The sequence below is a fragment of the Corvus kubaryi genome, unplaced genomic scaffold (genome assembly GCF_017639235.1).
Source record: "Corvus kubaryi isolate FWS band 111438036 unplaced genomic scaffold, C.kubaryi_AGA036_p1.0 37249, whole genome shotgun sequence".
Taxonomy (NCBI): domain Eukaryota; kingdom Metazoa; phylum Chordata; class Aves; order Passeriformes; family Corvidae; genus Corvus; species Corvus kubaryi.
The window spans coordinates 4907049-4928151 of NW_024581072.1; the positions used below are offsets into that span (position 1 = coordinate 4907049).

General features: G+C 40.6%; 1 protein-coding gene across 2 annotated transcripts in view; it reads right to left on the reverse strand.

The window, feature by feature from the left end:
• SHB (SH2 domain containing adaptor protein B) overlaps nucleotides 1-21103 on the reverse strand; it is a 79952-nt gene that overhangs the window by 17776 nt on the left and 41073 nt on the right. Inside the window, exons 4-6 of one of the 2 annotated variants that reach the window (XM_042023530.1) lie at nucleotides 17009-17180; nucleotides 12672-12791; nucleotides 3996-4212 (exon numbers count right to left, since the gene is read on the reverse strand). In XM_042023530.1, the coding sequence (XP_041879464.1) occupies nucleotides 4029-4212; nucleotides 12672-12791; nucleotides 17009-17180 (476 nt within the window). In that variant the 3' untranslated portion in view covers nucleotides 3996-4028. Of the gene's footprint in view, nucleotides 1-1460; nucleotides 4213-12671; nucleotides 12792-17008; nucleotides 17181-21103 lie in introns of those variants that run through there. The other variant, XM_042023529.1, reaches the window with a different exon arrangement.

The following is a 21103-nucleotide window of genomic DNA, read 5'->3' on the forward strand; positions in this document are numbered from 1 at the left end:
TCCCTTGCAACATATGAACATTTTTTTTTCAGTAGGGCTTCTACTGGCTTCATTTCAGATCAACAGCTTTGTTCGGCTGCTGTTATTTCCTTACTTACTTTTCTGTGATTACCTTCTTACTGGGGACTCCAGAAATATGTAATAAAAGAAAGCAATATGCAGTATTTTATGTGGGCTCATTGCAGGTCATTAAAAAAAATGTACGATAACCAGTTGAATCCCCTTATTTCCTTCACCCCTTGCTGAGACCAGGAGTACAGACAGTTCTGTTTCATCTTTGTTTTGTTTTACCCCCTCTACAGGGAGATAGTAGAGTAGTGTGTGGGGTGATGTCTTTGTTTATTTGAACTTCTGTTAAGATTTTGCTTGTTCTGCTCAGGCACCACTTGAGGTACGACCTGAGGAGAGTATGAGTAACTTACAGCAGCAGAGGACCGAGTCCACCAGGGTATAGCTTAGCAGTGTAGCAGTGTCAAAATGGAATCAGAGCCTGGTTAAAAGATGTCATTTGTAGACTCCACCAACATTGCCACAGGGTGTTTGTGGCCAGCTTGAGCCATGACATCAAGATAAAATGCAAAACCCTTTGGGACGGTGAGGAGAAGCACACAAATGTGTCATCCTCCAAGCAGTAACCAGTTTTCTTCAGAGTACAGATCCAGGCCATGTTCTTTGAGAAGCTGAACATGACTGTTTTGTACCTTGGCACTCAAGACAGCCCTGCAATTTGCATCCTGCCTCTGAAGACTTAATTTCAAAGTAAGAGAATAATCTGTTAACAAGTACAGAAACCATGGTGATGACTGTACTTCCACAAACCTAAATTATTTTTCCAATTATGGAAGGAGCTGTGAAATGCAATCTCGGCCACTAAAGCTCTCCTACACATCATACAGATGTTCACAGCTTTCCTCATGCTGTGAAATACTCATCAAAATAGAAGCCTAATTAACACCTCTTATAAAGTCTGCAAAAAGTTACTCACCAGAGTTATGCTGTGAGCAGCAAAAACTGGATTCCTTGGACATCACCAGCAATATCATTCACACATGTACCCATGTCAGCCCTTGTAAAGGCGCACATGATCAAGAGAATTAGTCAGGGTAGAACTGAGACATATGATTTTCCAGACTCCAAATTATAACCAAATGATTACTTTCACAACACAGTTAAGACAAAGAAACACAAGTTGTTCTAAAAGGCTGCTTCAATTATTAGCTGTTTATGACAATCTGAGTACACAAGGACAATCAGAGGAAGAAAAGGGAGAGGTTTATATTTCTTTTTTAAAATAAACTTTTAATGTGCTATATAGGCATGATCACTACAAGATCTTCCACCTATACGCAATACTACACACTGTTAACACACTGCATTTTCACTGTACATTAAAAAATCTGGGAAGAATATTCCTTCACTGGAAAAATATCATACAATCACTTAAATAAACAAAGACAACATTACAGTGCAAACAAAATCCTGGTTTTATTTATTCTGCAATTACTGAATACTTTCTAAAAGTCTTTTAGAAAAATAATAAAAAAACCTTCCCATGGACAACCAATACTTTCTGAGATGATTTCCTCTTGCTGAACCAAGAACCTTGATCTGATCCTTGAAGCTGTAATAAGCTGTATACACATTTGTATGATGCATATTCCCATGATTTGTATGAAGCAATGAATCCCAACCCAAAATCTGCAGACAGCAATAAAATGGCACTTGCTGGCTTCATCTGACTTTTGATCAGACCCATGACAAGAAAGGTCTGGTACAATAGTTATCCCCATGAATTAAAGACAAAGTGCTTAAGGAAGCCAGACAAGGCCTTGGTTAATGATGCTGCTGTTAGTTTCTACTGGTAATTGCTGTTAGACAGAGTAGAGGCATACATTTTTTTTCCTTTAAAGAAGAAAAACAGGCCATGGAACAGCAACCATGCCAGATTCAACATGCAAAAGAAGAAACATCACATATTTCTGTCCCAAAGAGCATGATAGTGTCGCTTGAACCCGCAAAGGCCAAGATTCAGACAGAGCAGATATCACCTGATTCCTAATCTGTGTGAGCTCTGCCACCTTCATAAACTCCTACTCTGGTGAGAGAATATACTAATTTAAAAGTGCCTGTATGCTCTTGTCAGTTGGGTGATGTTAAGAGAGTAAAGAGTTATGCAAAGACTTTAGGGAAATAAAAAAACAGGTAGGTGAGTACATGAAAAAGGGGATGGTTGTTTTCACTTGGAGAGGAATGTTGTCTCTTTGTCCTCACTGTGCCACCCTTCTCGGAAAACTGGAAAACCTATTGCAACACAGCTTCTGATTCTGGGTGAGACAGAGACAGTTTGACCCGCTACCGTTGCTGCACAGAATGACACTGGGCTCTTCACATACATATGATCCACTTCTGTTCAATCTGCATTGGATGTCATATAAAGGATAAGGCAGGCTTAAAAAGAAACAGAATATTTAGCACCAGTGACAGTATATGGGTCATCCTTGAGGTTCTTATCAGAGTAGACAATACAATGAAGCACTACTTTTACAGGCAGTAAGTGGTTATTCCATTACAATTTTCAGATCTGCACTTCTTTCTAAGCATACATAAAAAAATAGTAGTAGCTAAGAAAGCTGAATTAAATAGCACACAATTTCACAGTCCTATTGCTGTCTGTAAAATACATAACCTGCATAAAACCAGTTTGCTACTATACCAGCTGATGGGTTAATGCACAACATTCTAGACGTATGTGGGAGATGGCACAACACGAGGACTATAAGGCTATAGATTCCCCAGTTCCAGCCTGTGTACAATTATAACTTTTCACTTACCTCACTGAATGAGCACACAGAGCATTTAGAAAATATGTCCCAAATGGATGGGCACTGAGTTGGCAGGACTAAGATACAGAACGGCTTCTACAGTGCTTCTGGCTGTCAGTGACTGAAATACACAGCAGGAGGCAGGCTTCTGCTCATGGTGAAAAAGAACACTGGCCAGAAGGTATGTGCCAACAGGGCTGTGCTTTAAGAATGCCTTGGCAGACATGAAAAACAAATTCTGCTCTGCTATATACCACAGTTCTCACAGCTGCAAAAGCCATCTTGTGGAAAGGCAGTGTGACACACATGCTAGCCTGCTACATCAGTAGGACAGCTGTTTGATCCAGATGAATGAGCAAGTGAAGATTTTGCCTATTAAAGCTTTATAAAAGCCTTTGAACACCCTCATGCATAAATACTAACCCACATATCAAAATTACTTATCCTAACTACTTAAAACATCATGGTGTAAGTGCCCCAAACAGAATTAGCTGCCTGTACCTACAAATGAAACTTGCAAATGAAGACAGTAAACATTAAGAGATTATTGTACCAAAAAAGGATAAAAATATATAACAAACTACTGTTTAATTACATCCCCTATTTGTAAGTAATTGACCGTGATTCACTCTCACAAAATTATTTTAAGTTTGTGTGTCTAACAGAAGTTCAATATTTGACTACCCTGAGAAACTGCATTAAAAAATCCCAAACCCATCAAGCTGTGACCAGAGCTAGAGACTTGCCTGTTAAGCAGCTCCTTCTCAGGTCTATCAAGAACACCCTAGGGTCCCTCAGAGTAAGGTTACTCTTTCTCCTGGAGAAGTTTCTCAGGGTAGCAAGAGAATAAAAGTTGTTGGTTTTTTACTGCTGAGAAGAACTTGTTGGTTCTTCTCAAAACATGAAGGAAGAACTTTTGTTGGGAAGCACTTTCATTCACATAGAAGGTCTGGGAAGGTTATCTGCTCTCCTTGCACTAAAATAAGTGTTCTTTCTCTTACGCAGCAATACAGTTCTAGAGGCATGCTGCAGCACAAGTCTATCACACACACAGTCCCACAGACAACTCTGCAGAGAGCCCACATTCACAAGACTAAAGACTGCCTCTCCCCATCATAGACTCAAGCTCTGAATCCTGGCAACAAATTTTGTGCAACCCAGCTTATCTCTCACCTCCCATCCACAGGAAGGGGTGAGACCAGGTTGTTAGAGAGTCCGTACAGCCACGGGGTAGAGCAAGGACAAGTGTTCTGCTCCTTTGATAGGCAACTTTTTTGTGGTGTAGTAGTGGATGACTTCAGGAACACTGTCGAAGGGAGGGCTGTTCTGACCCAGGATGTATTTCTCTTTGGTTTTCATCAGCTTCATATGCATAAAACCTTGACTGCTCCTGCAAGGAAAGCAAAGTGTAAGTTCATGCTTGTGCATAGAGAGGAGGGGTGCAGCACCGTAACAGGCTCTCCTCATGGAGGGGAATGCAGAACAAAATGCCAGTAGTTGCTGGGTGACAGCCTGAGACAGTGGCCAGACTTGACAGAGTGACTGCTAGTTGCAAACCCATGGACAGTCCACCACAAAGGCAGCCTAAGGTAGTATTTTGTTTTCAGCACCTGTGCTGCCTGGATCCACGTGTAAGGCTGTCTCACTCAGAAGGTAATCCCGAGGTGTGCCAGAGGACAATCCATTTCCTTCCCATGGCCCCTCCCTCCAGCCCCTTCAATATTTTCCTATGAACACTTAGTTTTCATTATAGCAAGTCATTACTTCTGGACCCAAAAATATTTGTGGTGCTGGCCTGTCAGAGGCCTTAGGGTCCCTTCACAGGCATGAGTGGGCCATAAACCTTGCTCAGCTAGGCAAGATGTCCTGTTCTACCCTGTGGATGCCTCAGAACAGACCCTACCCATGCCACCCTGGCAGTAAACGTCCAGAACATATTTCTGTGTAATCTGGTGGCTTCAGGTGGGAAAACTTCTCCAGATGAGCATGTTCCGAAGGTTCATGGTATAATACTGCACTATACTGAGCACTATAATGAGCAAGGGCTGCTATCCTGTGGTCTTTTTGCAGGCAGAATCCACAGTGTGACTTCCACAGCAGAAGCATTCTGACCGGTCTGCACAATACACTGCCTCTTTGAGAGAAGGCTCGTGATTACACAGGCAGGAGAAGAGTGTCATGGAACTGACCTGCCTGCTCTTGGCAAAGCAGCCTGTCCAACATCATGCCATTCTCATGGGTAGCACCCACACTGCCATACAGCACCAGAGGTAAAGCTGGCCTCAGCTCTTCCCAAAAGTGACCCTTCAGTGTCTGCTGTCTTAACATAACATTATAGGCTACTTAAAAAGTGTAGAGTTCAGCTAGGACAACGCAAGCGCAAAGAATAGCTCCTACATGTGAAGATGTTAAATGAGGCTTAGAAGGTTTTTACAGCTTGTTTGATGTCCCAATCCCTAACCTTCTGGCTCCAAGCCATTGCATCTTCTAGGTGTGTCCAGGGGCAGAGACAATAGCGTTAAAGCACTGGTCTGTGTCAGCAAAGAAACCCAATTCAAGATGACACAGAAAGCTGCAGCAGGAAAACAAATTATGTTAAAACCAGCTTCTCTAAAATCTGCCATATTCTAGCTGGCAGGTGCAGCATTCCCTTTGTAAGTGTCTGTATCATAATCAAGCTCATGTCTTTCAGATGTATTCAACAATTCTCTGATGAAGAGAACCTTTCTGGTGGGCAGAAACCACTGCAGGCACTGTAATTATGGCTCTACGTGCTTAAAATCTTGCTTTAAAGATCAATTTCTTAGTGGGAAAATATATCTTTCAAGTCATAATTAATCTCTAAATTATTTACCTTAAATAAGAGCGACATCTTTAAATACTTACGAGGACAGATGTATTGCTCTCTTTCTTCAGTTCATTATGAATCTACTTTGCCACAACATGACTTGAAAGTGTGCAGATAAATTAAGGTGCATGCTAATTTCAGAAGTACAGCAAGGTTTGGAGAACAATCTGTTAAGTGCACTTTAGTGAAGAAAAGGAAAAGACACGAGCCCTTTTTAGAACAGAAAGACAACACACACAGTAGGAACTAACTGCTACAAGCCACGTATTCATGATAGACAGCTGCTGCTTCCCCAAAAAGGCCCTATGTATGTACTCAGGTTTCAGTAGCACATAGTCATTGAGCTTACACAAAAAGAATCTCTACTATATCATGACAGCTGAGCCTTCTGGAAGGTCACACTGAAGGTGAGGGAAAAGAATGTGAGCTAGAAGTCATGAATAGCAGGCTAATGGAATGTAGCCCAAGCAAATCTACAGCTTCTGCCCTTGGGATGGAACAAACCTAAGCAGCAGTGCAAGCTGGGGCACAATGGGCCAGAAAAGGAACTATGGTAGGGAGGACACATGGTGGGAAGGAGAATGATTCAAAGGACTGCCCATGAAGGCCTACTGCAGCCCGGGCTGCATAGCAAAGTGCAGCCAGCTGCTGGAAGAGAGTGACTACTACTTCTACAGAGCACTTGGGAGGCTGCATCTGTAACTGGTGAGAGGGGTGTCCTGTAATAAGAGATGTCAATACTGGAGCATATCCAGAGCAGGACCACTAAATGTGGTCTGGGAGCGGGAGTACACGATGTACGAGGATGGACTTGAGGGAATTGTGTCTGTTTAGTCTCCAGGAGGAGAAAAGGTGAAATGGAGGGTGTCAGGTTGCAATCACCCAACTGCTTAAAAGGGAGAGTTAGAGAGAAAACAGAAGTTTCTCAGTCAACAAGCACAGGCTGCAAGGGAGTTCCCACTGGACATAGGGGCTTCTTCCTCACAAGAGTGCTAGAGCCCAGGGACCAGGATCAGGCAGGTCAGGAGGGTTTCATCCGCACAAGTTTCCAAAGCATTCAGCAACCTGGTAAGTATGTACTGCTTGGAGCAGGGGATTGGACTAGACTCCTCCAGAGGTCCATTCAAGATTAGATCTCTCTAGGTAACTGGAAGGTGTGTGAAACTGTCTTCAAAGCTTTGCAGTGTCTCACACACAAATTTTCTGTTCATAAAGGAGTAGAACAGAGAGGCAAAAACCTTAAGTTAATGAACTGGTTTTACTTACTGCTAGTGTTTGCAGCCAATATCACATTGGATAGACCTGATTTCTATCCTGGCTACTTTTCTGGGTGTCCAGAACTCTTTAAACTGAGCCCTATTTCAGGCTTACTGGTAGATGAAAGCAAAGATTATGTTTTCAAATATTTTTCTCCTTCACTCCCTTTCTGCCGTCTTTACGTTTCAAATGAACTGCCACTGGTAGCAAGTAAACATAACAAACCAGACAATTCTCATCTTCTATAATGTAGAACAAATTAAGTAGGAAGAGAGTCAACTTAGCACCTTGAAATCATGCCCTTGAATTAAACACTTTCAACTGTAAACTATTCTGTGAAACTATTCACATCTATTCCAAGGATCCTTCTGTGCTGGTCTCATCTTCTCTATTTGTCCTTGAAATCTGTCTCACAGTCTCCCCTCTTCTGGTATGCCTGGACTCAGAGAATCAGTGCCTTTAGAAACAGGTAAGGGCAGAATGCATCTGCACTTGATTAACAGCATTATTGCTGCTAGCCCAGTGACTAGAATTACAGAGACCATGTCAAAAAGGAACCTGGAAGTCATACTCGCTCTTCCTCTCCTCCAAACTCTTTCAATCTAAGCTCTGAATTTAGTATGAAAAGAAATGACTGAAATTTCATGGTAATAATGATGGGGAAAAAAGCTTAATGGTTGAAGTGGTTGTAAATAAGTTTCTGCTTAGTTTTTGAAGCACTTTTGGAGTCTACCTGAACAAGTGCCTGACTGAGCAGTCCTGGTTTTGGAATGCCTGTTTTTCAGCTCTTTCAACAGCAATAACTATTGGAACCTGCCAGGCGCAAGGGTTTCAAAGGAAAGAACCAAAACAGTGATCCCAAATTCACATATGTGAGCACTGATGAAAGCCAGTGCCTTGAAGAGGTAAGACATACACATTTTGCAAGAGAAGGTGTTGGGACCGGAACTAAGGCATGTGATACTGTTACAATGTGAATTCTGCATGTCATGGTGGTTTTTCAAGAGTTGAAATAACTCTTCCCCACATCTTCATTCAATTGAGGGAAAACAGTGCTACTAGAGACAATATTCCATCCTTTCTTTCCTTTTTGGAACCATTCCCATGAGTTTCAAATACAGAAGAAAATTGCTAATTGCTAATCCTTTCATCAAAGTTCTTTGGAACTCCTAAGCACAGATGTTTACACAGACACAATTCTTGATACATGACTAATAGTCAGTCACACCTTGATTAAAATGTTTGGCAACACAACCACAACACCAAGACACTTTGAATTACAGTTTCCCCTCATATTTTCTTTCAGTCTTCAAAACCCAGTGAGGATGGGAAAGGAATTGGGCAGACAGTTGATCGGAATGTGTTTTTTTGATCTTACACATGAAGTGTGATAAAAGAAGGTTTAATAAATATTAATTAGATATTAAACCTAGTATTTTTTTTTCCAGGGAATATTAATGGCTTTGAAACCTCATTCAGTGTTCACAATCAAAGTTTGGCCAAGTCTTCTGAATACTATTTTTGCAGAAGAAAGCACTGTTTTGTCACAACAGACTTTCTGCATTCATTTTGATGAAATGTCACTTGCACAAGGAAAAAAGTAACAGCTTTTTAGTAACATCAGAAAAAAAAATCTAGCAATGTAGGAAATACATGTTGTGCTCTTTTTCCATCCAGAAATGCTTTTCCAATTGGGTTGATCTACATTCCATAATTTTAACTTATATTACATGCTGTTACTTTGAACAAAACCTATAATGTTTCGTGTCAATGTATAACAACAAGAAAAGAAAATAAAACCTCTTCTGAAAAATAAAAACCACTACTTAACCTCAGACAAAAAAGTAAAAAATTGAAAAAATCATTTACTGGAGACATTCAGAGGCTGGCCTATGAACTGGTTTTCCTGTTTCAGTTTTTCTTTTTCAAGCACATTATACACAACACTGTCATTCTACACCTGACAGACACTGTCTCCACGATAAAATAAACAATGTTTCTTCTCCTACAAACAAGGTCTAGAAGTGTTCATTCGCACCCAATGTGTGAAGATCACTACTGAGTCCAGGCTCCATTCTCTACAACCAGTTCCCATCTACTGCTTTGAAGGTAGTGAGAATGTTTAGCTTGCTGGATTTTCTGTAGAAGTGACAGAATCCGTGCTTTCTGCTAACAGCCGGGACCCATTATGGTTTAGGCTAGCAGCAAACTAGTAATACACTTTTACATATTTTTATTCAATTGCTAATTTAGAGACATCAAAAATCCCACTACTTCTTTGTAAATTATACTGACAGGAAGAAACTTGTAATCTTTACAATATGACAAGGGCTACTTCCAAGAACAAAAATCAGCAGAAAGGTGCAAGTCCAGCATTCATCCAAACCCCAGAACTACCCAAAGTTTATGTACTCAGCTTTGGAAATCAGGACCACTTCTACAGACTGTGATGACAAAAAAAACATAGCTTGCAGTTTCCTTTGCTATTCAGGGAAACCACATGCCTGTTTATTAGTCCACAGGATCAGGATGTCAATAGGCACCACCCTCTCTGAACTCAGCTCTGTACTTCCAGTGGCTATGATTGTGCAGGAACTATCTGACAGAACAGAAAGTAATGCCTGTTACTGTTTTTACTCACAGACCGCACATTTAGTTAACTTGTGAGATAATCCTAATCTAAAAATAAGAACAGTCACTTCCCGAAACTGAAATGCGAATCAGGAGATGAAGTGGTGTGGGCAGGGTGCACACTGCTGCAAGAGCCTTGGGAAGGGGAAATCCCAACTGAAAGGTTTAGCTAGTAGAGCTCAGTTGATGCCTGGTCTTCACTGAGCAAGACTGAAAGATGACAACCCTATCCTGAGATCCTGTTCCTTGGTTACATCAGGAAGGCATCTCTGGTGAGCCTGATGTGCACTGAAGTAATTGCTGAACACCTAAAACATTTACAAGTAAGAAATGGCTCTCCCTCTTTAATTTGCACATCTACTTCTACCTTTTTCACCAGTCTGCTTGTTAGTAAAGAACAGGTCTCAGACAATGATTTTGAAACTAGGCATTTCAATAGCAGCCAGGAATTCCTGGTCACAGCACAGTTACCAGGAGTATGGATCTCCAATTTTTACCCAGCCTTGTGCAATTATAACTGGGTTTAAGGAAAGAGTGGGTGGGTATGAGTGAGCCAAATATCTACAATCCTGAAGGAATACAGAGAAGAGGAAACACAGGGAACAATCCAGGGCTGAGAGGAGATTCAAGAGAATGTACAGCTGCCCCTCATGCCTTTGGGATCATTTTGTTCTGGGAAGGTAGATCATACTCCTTCCCTCTCCTGCTGTGGAGAATTTAAACAGTGCTGACGAGGAGGCTTAGCTCTTTAGATCACAATCCATAGAAAGATGCTTTTAGCTTCAAACACTTGTCACCAACAATAACAATTCCTTGTTTCTAACTGAGATAAGCAACATAAATGTGTACTTCAGTAAGACCTTCTTTGATGCCCCCAGAGATAGCTAATCCACATGCAATTAAATTTCACTGGGTAAACTACACCATCTCAAAGTGACAGGCATTGATATGAGCAACTTAAACTACCTCAATGACTGTTCTATACACACATGCACTTTAATTTAGCAATGAAGCTATTTTCAAGCTCATTTCATTATATTTGGAATGAAAATTTTTGGAATTTAAATCAGACAAATATCTCACACAAATTCCGCATGCAAGTTAAGCCTGTCTGGCCCTCTCATATCCACAGAACACAAAAAGGTTTCCTGCTATTGGAAAAATATGGTCCTCAGAGATGTCTCCATAGTGCAATATTCAGTTATTTTAAATGAAAATAAGCAAGTTCTACCATCTTTTCGCTTTTTAAATACAGGTAATATTTGGGTAGATTCTCATTGATGTGCTTTGGGAAACAATATTTTGTTACTAGAGAAAAGAAAACTCAAAAACCAGAGTGAAGTGGTTTGGTTTTGTTTTTGCTTTCCATTTTGTTTTTAGAAAAAGCTTGTCACATGAAACTGAAGAATAGATTTTAAATCACTGTTACTTAATCTCAGTACAAAATCAGGGTGTGGTTCTTTTTCCCTGCAGCAGAAGTGAAACATTTACCTGAAAAAAAAATGCTGACTCACACATGGTAGTAAAGGTCCCTGAGGAGCATAAACACACCTAACAGACAACAGCGAACCTTGTAGTTCCATGCAAAGAGACTACAAAAGGATACAAAAGGTGTGAACTCAGCGGTCCAAAATAGCAAAATATAAATTTAACTGTCACCTTTTCCTCTGGAAGTTGTGCTCTGGTTGAGTAACAAAACTCACTGGGCTGATGCAAGAATTAAGTTAAATACTTTAAAAACAAGGTCATAGTCCAAGACTCTAAATTTAAGGGAAAATTTAAACCTGAGGGAAAATTTATTGCAAAGACTGTGCCATTAATGCTTCAATGTTTGAAAATATCTAGAGGATATCTATATTGGCAAATACACAAATCAAATGACAAGAGACAACAGGAACTGGACCACAATTCTAAAGCAGACGTGTTCCAGCTCAAGGCAAACCTCTGTATTACAGAGAGATCCCCAAAATAATAGCAAAGGAATAATGACTTAAAATATCCTACAAAATATTTTTCTTCTCAAGTCCTAGAATGGAATCTTAAACTAGTTTAACAGATGCACTTTCTCTCAACCCAAAGTGGGGATATAATACCAGTCTGAAATGTACTGTTTAGACTATAAGACCAACCAAGGTAGAGTAGATGTGGGCCTATGTTTCTAATGAACCTATGAATGTGAAAAGAAGGATCAGCTTTGGTGCTGTTTATAAAACTGCTTGTTACCACCAGGTATCACCATCATTCCCAGCAGCAAAATGTATCTCCAGAACAGACTTGTGAAAAAACGGCATAAAAGCCAAACTGGCAGGAGCAATGCTAGTGAAAAGGGCAAGTTGGCCTGTGTCCCAGACCTACTTGGAAGGTTAGGTTCCACATCAGACCCTATCCTGCAAGAAGGAAAGAAAGGAAACATTTTTCTTTGCACCTGTACAGCCTATACCAAGCTCAAGGGGCTTCTTTTTCTCCTGCACAGAAAATCCTGACAATCTTCCTCAGCTAGAAAATGAAGTGCACTCATGGTCCTGTCATGGGCAGGAGAGCTGGGTTAGATGGTCTTTGATTATCCCTTCCATCCCCAAATGTTCTACGACTCTATTTTATGATATTTTGAAGACAACATCCAGCTCAGCCTAAGCTAGATAAAGCAAATTCAGAGCAGCAGTAAGACTGGAACACTGCTCATTTCCTAATTCTGTAGATCTTTCATCCTCAATCCGGGGCTTTTTAGTTTAAAGAACTTTACTTTGTACGGCTTTGCTCCAGTAAAGCACACAAAACAAAAGGAATAAAATCCCCAAACAATACAGTTCCTTATTTAGCCTAAAGCAGAAGCAGCAGGAGCATTTCAAATTAGAACCAGAAAAAAAATTAATCCAAGTTTATTTAGTTAAGTGGACACCAAATGAAAACTAAAAATCTCTTAACATCCCCAGGCAGGAAGGTACTAATTCAGTGACTGTAACTGTACATCATGCAGGCTGACAATCCCAAACTCTCTGGGACCCCTTCAGAGCTAAACCAGTGCAGCAATAAACTGGATAATTTTCTCATCTTGCCCCAGAGAAGTTAGGGCTTAAAAATACATTCACCATGTTTTACCGACAAGTACTTACTTCAGTGAAAGGGAATAGTCATGCTTGCTTGTTTGACTATTTCTTACAAGGTAACTACATTCCTTACATAAACGTAACAGGTTTTCTGCATCTGTCCGACTGATTGCTCCATGATACCATCTAGAAAAAAAGCAAAGAGGTTAATACACACACAAATATTCCCACTCATACTGCTTTCACTACTTAATTTTTTAAGGTATGAATTGTTATCAATAGCATATGGATACCTTTAAATTCTAATATGTTACAGATAAAAAGCACTAGATGAAGTTATTATAAATTGTGGAGGCTTGTATTTCCTGTCAGCCGAGGGGAAAAACTTGGATCAGGAGACCACGCAATAAGACTGGTGTACATTTACGTAAGAAATTCCCATTTAGAGCAACACATTATAATCTGTCTTGCAAACAGTAGATCCATCTGCTCTATTTCATCCCTGGGATACATCAGTTTTTAAACTAATATACGAGATAAAAAGACAACAAAAGCAAAGAAATAGGAAATCACATGTGGAGAATATGAACAGTTAACAGTGGAAGAGATTTGCTAAAATAAATTTTTGAAAAAGGAGAAGAGTGATAAAGTGTGGAGATCTATCAAAAAGACACATCCTAAACAAAGCTGTGGCAACTCTGAGAGTGTTATATAAATCTCTGATGGATCTGTGGAGTGGGTGTGAACAATTCAGGGAAAAAAGGAAACTGGGAGAGGAGAGGTGGGTCCTTCATTAAACTAGCCCCTGCAAACAAGGAAGCTTCTCAGCACATGCTGCTCTGTATCAGCTTTCAAAATCTCAAGACTCCACAAGTAAGCACTTTGACCCTTCCCCTAAGTTTCCAGAGCAACATAGTGTGTCTTGCCCTGTACTGGGTCAAACACATCCCTGAGGAAGATCTCTCCCTCCCTGCAATTGCCAGGTGCCCTTTGAAATGCTGTGTGACACTACCACATCTGCCTAAGCAAGCCAATGCACACATCAGAAGTGCTCTCTGTCTGTTCTTGCCAGGAACTGTTGTTTGCTTTGTGTAAAAGAGTTTTATTCCATTTGTTCTTACTCTAAAAAAGATGCTCCAACTAAAAGAGAAATGAATAAAGACCAGATAAATCTCTTTGACAGAAATCATGCTCTTAACTACTTTGTGCTGGTGTCTCCATTGTCAAATCTGATGAGTGTGTTAAAAAAACAAGTTGGTATTCAAATTAAAAATTCATTGTGTGCTCAATTAGAACAAAACTCTTTATTAGAGGGAACTAAAAAGAGGTTATACTTTGTATAGTCAAGACAGACTAGAAAGAGAGGTCCTGATGGCTTCATCACTTCACAAATAAGATGGAGACACAGATGCAAATGATTTCAGGCAGTGTCTTCCTCTTCATGTCCCATTAGATATTTACTGGTGAAGGATATTTCTCAATAAGCAATTTAAAAACTAGACTGCCTTCTGAGTGTGAGGGAATAATACTAACAGAAGTGTGAATCAGAAAATGGATTTGGGAGAGTTTAAAAACTATTCCTATTAAGCTAAAATTATCTTTATTTTCTTTTCTCCCCAAAGGGCCAAATTAAACAAAAGTGAAGTACTATGTTACCAAAATCGGGGAGATATCCTGGACTTTGATATTCAGAGAGAAATGGAAAAAGAACACAGGGCTGGTTTGAGGAAGAAACACCTGCTTTTAAGAGTTGAAAGTAAAACAGTTGATAAGAGAACATCTGATTCAGATGTGACGTCTGGAAGCTGTTTTGGCTACAGCTGAGAGTGAACAGCAGTATCCAGAAGTGTAATTGCTTGTGAGTCATACGCCCATGTAAATGGGACACTCAGATTGCTCCTGTTCCAGCTACCTAGAGTGGCAATCATAGTGTTGATAATTAACTTTACGTTCCTGAGTGATTTGCTGTTCAACTGCATTGGGTCTGTTTGTCCTGGGTGTGCTTATTTTTTTAAATGTCAGCATATAGGCATTTGTGAAGAAAGGTCAAAGATTCAAACATCAGTTGTGTGGTCTTTAAAAAGTGCAATGACAGCTTGTGAAAGACACCAGTGCAAAAGCATGGAACAACCTGAATGTCTTCTAAGTATCCTGGAAAACACAAGCACACAATGCAAACCTGAAAGCAAAATCCCAACATAATCGCAGTTTGACCCTTATCAGGATCTCCCAAGTTTTAAGTACCCTGATTGCGGTTTACAGAATGCTCTTCCTGATGTCCCTTACTTTGTCAATGGTCAGGTGTCAGCCACTAAGGGGCCACAGCTCCACTGAAGACAGGAGAGCAGCATCAGTTATACAGTAAATAAAGTAAGTTATTACAGCTTACATAATGCACAGCACTACTCTGTTTCTGAGTTAGAGCAAAACAGGAAACTACCAGATCTTGATTATAAGGCTGGGAGGGATTCACTTTCAGTAAGACAATGGAAACAGCAGAACACACTTTTTCTTTACACTGTTATTGAGGAAATAGAACAAATTACTTTGATTCCCTTGGGTCCATGAGTTACTAAGTTCATAGTCACAGATTCCTCAGTCACAAGTAACTAAAAATATTTTCTTGATATACTAACACACCTTGGTATTTCTGCCTGTGTGGGGAATATCCTAACCTACCTATCCACTTGCCAATTTGTGTGCTGCCTTTCCTTTAGATCTTGTACTCCTTTCTGCAAAAACAGAGTCCACTTCTGCAGAAAAAGAAGGAAGGGTTTGGCATGTCCTGTGGAGATGTCTCACACTACTAAAGCTTGAGGAATTTGAATTATTATGAATAATCTATGGTACAATAAATGTAAACTCTTCCACTTTCTGACACATTATTGTTAACCGTGCATTCATTTTAGGTTTGATCCATCATAAGAATCAAAAATACCTAATGTCACTGGCATTTGAATAGTTAAAGAAGGAAAAACTAGACCTGCACTTTTCAGTTGTTACATGTAACTGTAGTTACACTAAAAGACAGATGAACACAACAACATATTTATGAGTCAAAAATTAGGTAACAGAAACTTACCTTCCTGCAGTTATTTTAAATGTATTTGGAGGTGGGAGTGACTTTGGCGAGCTGAAACTGCCCAAATTGGAGGACCAAATTTACAGTTAAATTTATAGCCTTTTAGTCATTTACCTAACAATATCAGTGACTGATTTCACAATAATGGTTGCTACTTCCTCTACTGAAGATAAGCAATCTGTCAATGGGCAGATGGTTCAAAGGCTGAGGTTGATTAGATGGAACATGACAACATGCAGATGGTATTATTATCTGTTTCAAACTTAAGCTTCCAAATACTGCCTAGAAAAATAGACTGTCAAGGAAAAGCAATTTCTGGAACTACCTCCTCTCAAACATTAGGAGAGGATTCCCTCCTACTGAGGATTCAAAGTGCAAAAGGATTGTTAATTCTCTTAATACCACTAGCATTAAGAAACAAAGTATTCTCAAAAAGGGCACACTCACATCCATGCTAAATTATGCCCTCCCTTCTCCAGTGCAAAGAAATTCTGCCTCTAACTCAGAATGACAGTTTCTGGCGTGGACTGCCTTCAGGGATTCAAGACACATCATCTTCACTTTACTGCATGAATCCACTGGCTTCTCAGTGCCCAGAATTATCAGTCTAACCTTTTTAAATTGCTCCACATGGAGATTTTTCTCTGTGTAGCAGGAATTCTGGCCCCTTCTCTGAGGCTGCACCTTTGGTATGATACAGGACAGTGGGTTGTTCCATCACACAATCCAGTCTGGCCAAATTGTTCAAGGAAGGGCAACAGTGAGGCAGGACAGGGGCCACTCTTGTGGATACCAGACTTTTACTACAAGGAATTCACCCAGAACCTGAATTTGGAGCTGATAGAAGTGCATCTAAATACCACTCTCAAGTCTGATACCAGAAGAGTAGAAATAACACTCTCTTTTCTGAAAGCTCTTTAAGTGGTCTTATCATTCTCTTCCTGAAGGAGAGATGCAGGGCACATCTGATGTGTTAGAAACATGCAGACACAAATATATGGAATTCATGCAGCTTTTAAGCAGAATTTGGTTATATGTGATATACAGCTTTTTTTCCCTAATGCAGTATAAACAACAAGGTTGAAAATGGAATAACTGCACATACTTGACAGATAAAATTCACTGATCCTGAGACGAGTTTCCTGTTTAACACTATTTTGTTCCCCTACAAAAATTACTTACACTTTGCAGGACTAATAAGAGTAGGTCTTTGGGGCTTTGGGGACACTGAGGAGGGAAGCTCAACGCTAGGATCTGGGCACTTGGTGCTCCTGTAAGTGGGGAGGCAAAGAGCTAGAGAGCAATTACTGTGCTTACTTACATCTGCTTTTCCAGTTGAATAGTTGGATCTATTCTCTCTCCCAGGATCCCACAAAATTCTGGACTGCCATGTTTGATGGGTTTAAAGCCTCCTCCAGGTGCTCTTAATTGCCTGTGCTGGTCATTTGAGGGAGAAGGAGATGCTTGCCGTTTCCCACTTCCATTAAACTGGGCTGCAAGATACACAATAATTACCTCTCCAGGCAAGGTTAGCAAAGACCAAAAGAGTTGCAGCACTTAGAGAGGTTTTCACACCCTACAGAGAATAAACATATACCCACTAGCTTTAAGATGCTTTATCTACAAAGTTATATGTATCATGTAAAGTGTTTCTTACTATGCAAAGTACAGTCCTAAAACTCTCTTGCTTTTCCACTAACAAAATTCACACTCTTCTAAACCTTGTTACAATAACTAGTGCTTATCTTAACACTTGATACTTTGATCCTCCAGAGATGATGCTGTTAAGTAAGAGTAACAAGCCTTCAGTCACCTGCCATAATTCCAAAAGCAAGTATGTGAGAACATCAATTTGCCCCAGTTTATGTGGTATCATTGTAACAGTGATCCGGGTGCAAATCAGGCAGATAACACCCATCTATCCATATCAGAAATACTGTCAAGTAGGAAAGAATTGACAGTGCATTCACTTAGACACTGCTGGCACAAAGCTTTTGCCTTCAAAGTCTAGGAAAGTGAGGAAAAAAGAAAAATAGCCTTCCATCATTTCTCTCGCTAACTGTACTATTCCAAGAAAAGCAATTCAACTTATTTTGCAAAGCTGCAACTTATTAGAGCACTGCAACACCTGTAGCCAAGCACATGCTAATGATGTCAGCATCCCCATTCTACACTTACAGATTCCATATATTTACAATTTAAAAAAAAAAAAAAAAAAATCAAAGGACAGAATGTTGACAGGAACAGTGAAAGATTCTACCCACACCCTACTCCTGACTCTCATTGCCTCTTATGGTTTGCTGCTTCATCAAAAACTAACACTCCCAGCTGCAGATTTTATATTAAGGTCATCTAGTGAGGACCAGGCAGAGAACCTTCACTGTGTCAGGAGGTAAAAATAAGTGGCCACAAGCACAAACAGCTCAGTCAGCCCCCCTATGTGAGCTCCTGTCCTGGGGTGATGCTACGAAGCCACTTTATTCCTTACCCATCCGCTCAATGCGCAAGGATGCTGCTGTTTTAAGCTGGACCCGGGGCCGGGGCCACAGGACCGAGCGCGGGGCCAATGAACGGCCGGGCCCAGCGGCTTGGGGGCTCTGGAGGGAGTGTGCCGGGTGCGCTGTGCTGTTTTTCTGGGTTTCCTTTGTGTTCCAGCTAGCTGGGAACTGGTCTGGTTGGGTTTTTTTCTTGTTCTTTTTTCCCTTTCCTTCCCCTTGCCTCACTGCCTCCCTTCCCTCCTTGCCAGTCCGGGGAGCCTGCGGGGGTGGCCCCGGCTGGTCCGAGGCCGGGTGTTTGTTCCCTCTCCGGGAATTTGTTGTACATTGAGGGGTTTTTTTATCCCGTTCTGCCCTGTTTTGCTCATGTGTTAATAAACAGTTTGGTTTCTTTTTCCCACTTTCACTCCTTGTGACCCATTTGTCTCATTGACGGAGGAAAAGGGGAGGCCCTTTTCCCTTCCAAGGAGACACTCACTCCGGAGTGTTTCCTCCTGAAGTTTTGTCTCCAAAACCGAGACAGTTTCAACAGCAATAGCGGGGGAAAAAATGTTACAAGAAAAACTGAAGGGACTCCCTCCAAAACTTACAGGCCTTACATGCATTTAGAAGTACACTTACTATAACACACAACCAATTAGGTATATAGGTGGTAGTATTTACTGTTTTGAAGCACTCTTTTAAAGCAGACAGCTGCAATGTTCGAAAAGTTCAAAAAGATAATACACAGAGATATGCTGGATGAGGAAAATGTTCTGGAGCTGCTTAAATTTTTTTTTTTTTTATTGCAAAATAAATTTTATTGCAAAATTTGGGCAAATGCATTCAATCACGTTCCTAAGTATGCATGGCAGAAATATGCTGATTTTTTTCTTAATATAAACTCAGATTTAACCTCATTACTGGATAATGAGAGCTGATTAGTATAACAAGGAGAAACATTGCATGTGTATACTTGCCCATGACATATATGAGCAGTATTGTTATTTTAACTTGGGGACTCTCTGAAAACCAGTGAGTTTAATGTCACCTTCTGAACAAGGAACATCTGTTAGACACCAAAAAATTCAGTTCACAAAACAAACTCAGTTCTGACTGTTACCAGCTATCTTTACAACTCAGAATCATAGAATGGCTTGGGTTGGAAGCAACATTAATGATTATCTAGTTGCAACCCCCTAATGGCAGGGAGATGCCACAATAGGCAGTGATTTCATCCGCTAGACCACATTGTTCAGAACCCCATCCAACCTGGCCTTGAACAGTTCCAGGGATGGGCCATCCACAATGTCACACAGAGCAACATGTTCCAGTGCTTCACCACCTCTGACTAAACAATTTCTTCCTAGCATCTTATCTCAATCTCTCCTTTTTTTAGTTTAAAAACACTCCCTCTTTTGTTATCTCTATATGCTTGTGTAAAAAGTCACTAACATGATGGTTAAAGGTAGGAACTGTTCTCCAAAAATAGGACAAAGTTAAATTTCAGATGCCTTTGAATGTTGGGGTTTTTTTCTCTGAAAAGTTCAGTTATGTCTCTGGACTTCCGGCTTTTTCTCTTTTTTTGTTTGGTTGGTTGCTTGGCTCTTTTTGTTTTCCTTTTCTTTGTGAATTAATTTGTCAGGAAGAAGCAGTCTTGAAGGGATATCCAGGCAGATTAAAGTGACAAGTGTGATACCCAGTTAGGTACCCACCCACCCAACGTTGTAATCAGGTCTGAGTTTTGGCTGCTATGAATCCTCTCCTTAACAAAGGTATAGTGTATTCAGCCACTGTGGTTACGGAACTGACTGCAATACCTGACTTTCGCACCCTCCATACAGCCTCTCTTCTGCTGCCCTGTAACTCCTGCCGTAGCCCTGTGAAAGTGGCATGCCAGAACTTCCTTGCTTTAAGTCTCTCAGGGTCCTAGGCACCTCCTTTCTGTGCAACAGCAGTAGAAGCCAGCAAAAGTCTGGCATTTATAAAACCTCCTTCCAAGACTCCATGACCATTGCTGGAAACTATTACCAAATGGCCCTCTTGATCACTGAGACCTGCTTTGTAACAGGGGGCCATATATTTTGTAAAGCAACACAAAGAAGGGCTTTACAGACTTCACAGGCGCCTCCTTTACTGAAAGGTTTTCTGTGCCTGCACGACAGTCTGAAGAGGACAGATTTCTCATAAACTCAGTGGAAGCCAGTGTCAGAGTGACATTCTTGAATGGGCCCTCTGATGCCCACGCTATCTTCTATCCAGTGGGCTCTCCCTGGTGTTATCCCCTTTTCTAGCCAGACTTGTGTACCTGAAAGCTACTTTGTCAACCTCCACTCCTCTGGGCAAACCAGTTTGCCCAGCTCAGCAGGAATTCTAACAAGACCTGCTCACTTCCCAAAAAAGCCATCAAAAACACATTTTAGCATCACAGCCTCCCATAAAACAAACCCAAATTTGATTGAGAAAGAACTCCAGCTGCAGACAGTCAAAATGCTGCATTCCAGTTCTGCTACACAGAGATGCATCTTTTAACACAGCAAAATCTGTAGGCTATGTACAGCTTGTTCCATCCACAATGCCAGCATGACACCAGCCCCAGCCTCATGCTTAGGAGTCAGAGCACAGACACACTCCCCTCAGCCTCAGCACATTTCATAGCTTGTCCACACTTTCTTTCTGACAAATCTCAAAGTCCAGGTTGGATATACACAGGTTTTAGCTATGCTTCAGCAACAAATCCTGAAATCATGGCATAAGAACAAATTTTTTCCTTCAAAGACTTGCATGAGTAATTAGGTTCATGATAATTCTAGTGTTGCTTGCCTTTTTGGTTTGTTTCTATGGTCTACCACCTGACAAATCAAAAATATTTCCTGTACAAGTCTCTGTATCTGCAATTCACATCACAAATATCTGCTGTTCCCTTCAGATGAATTTCTCAA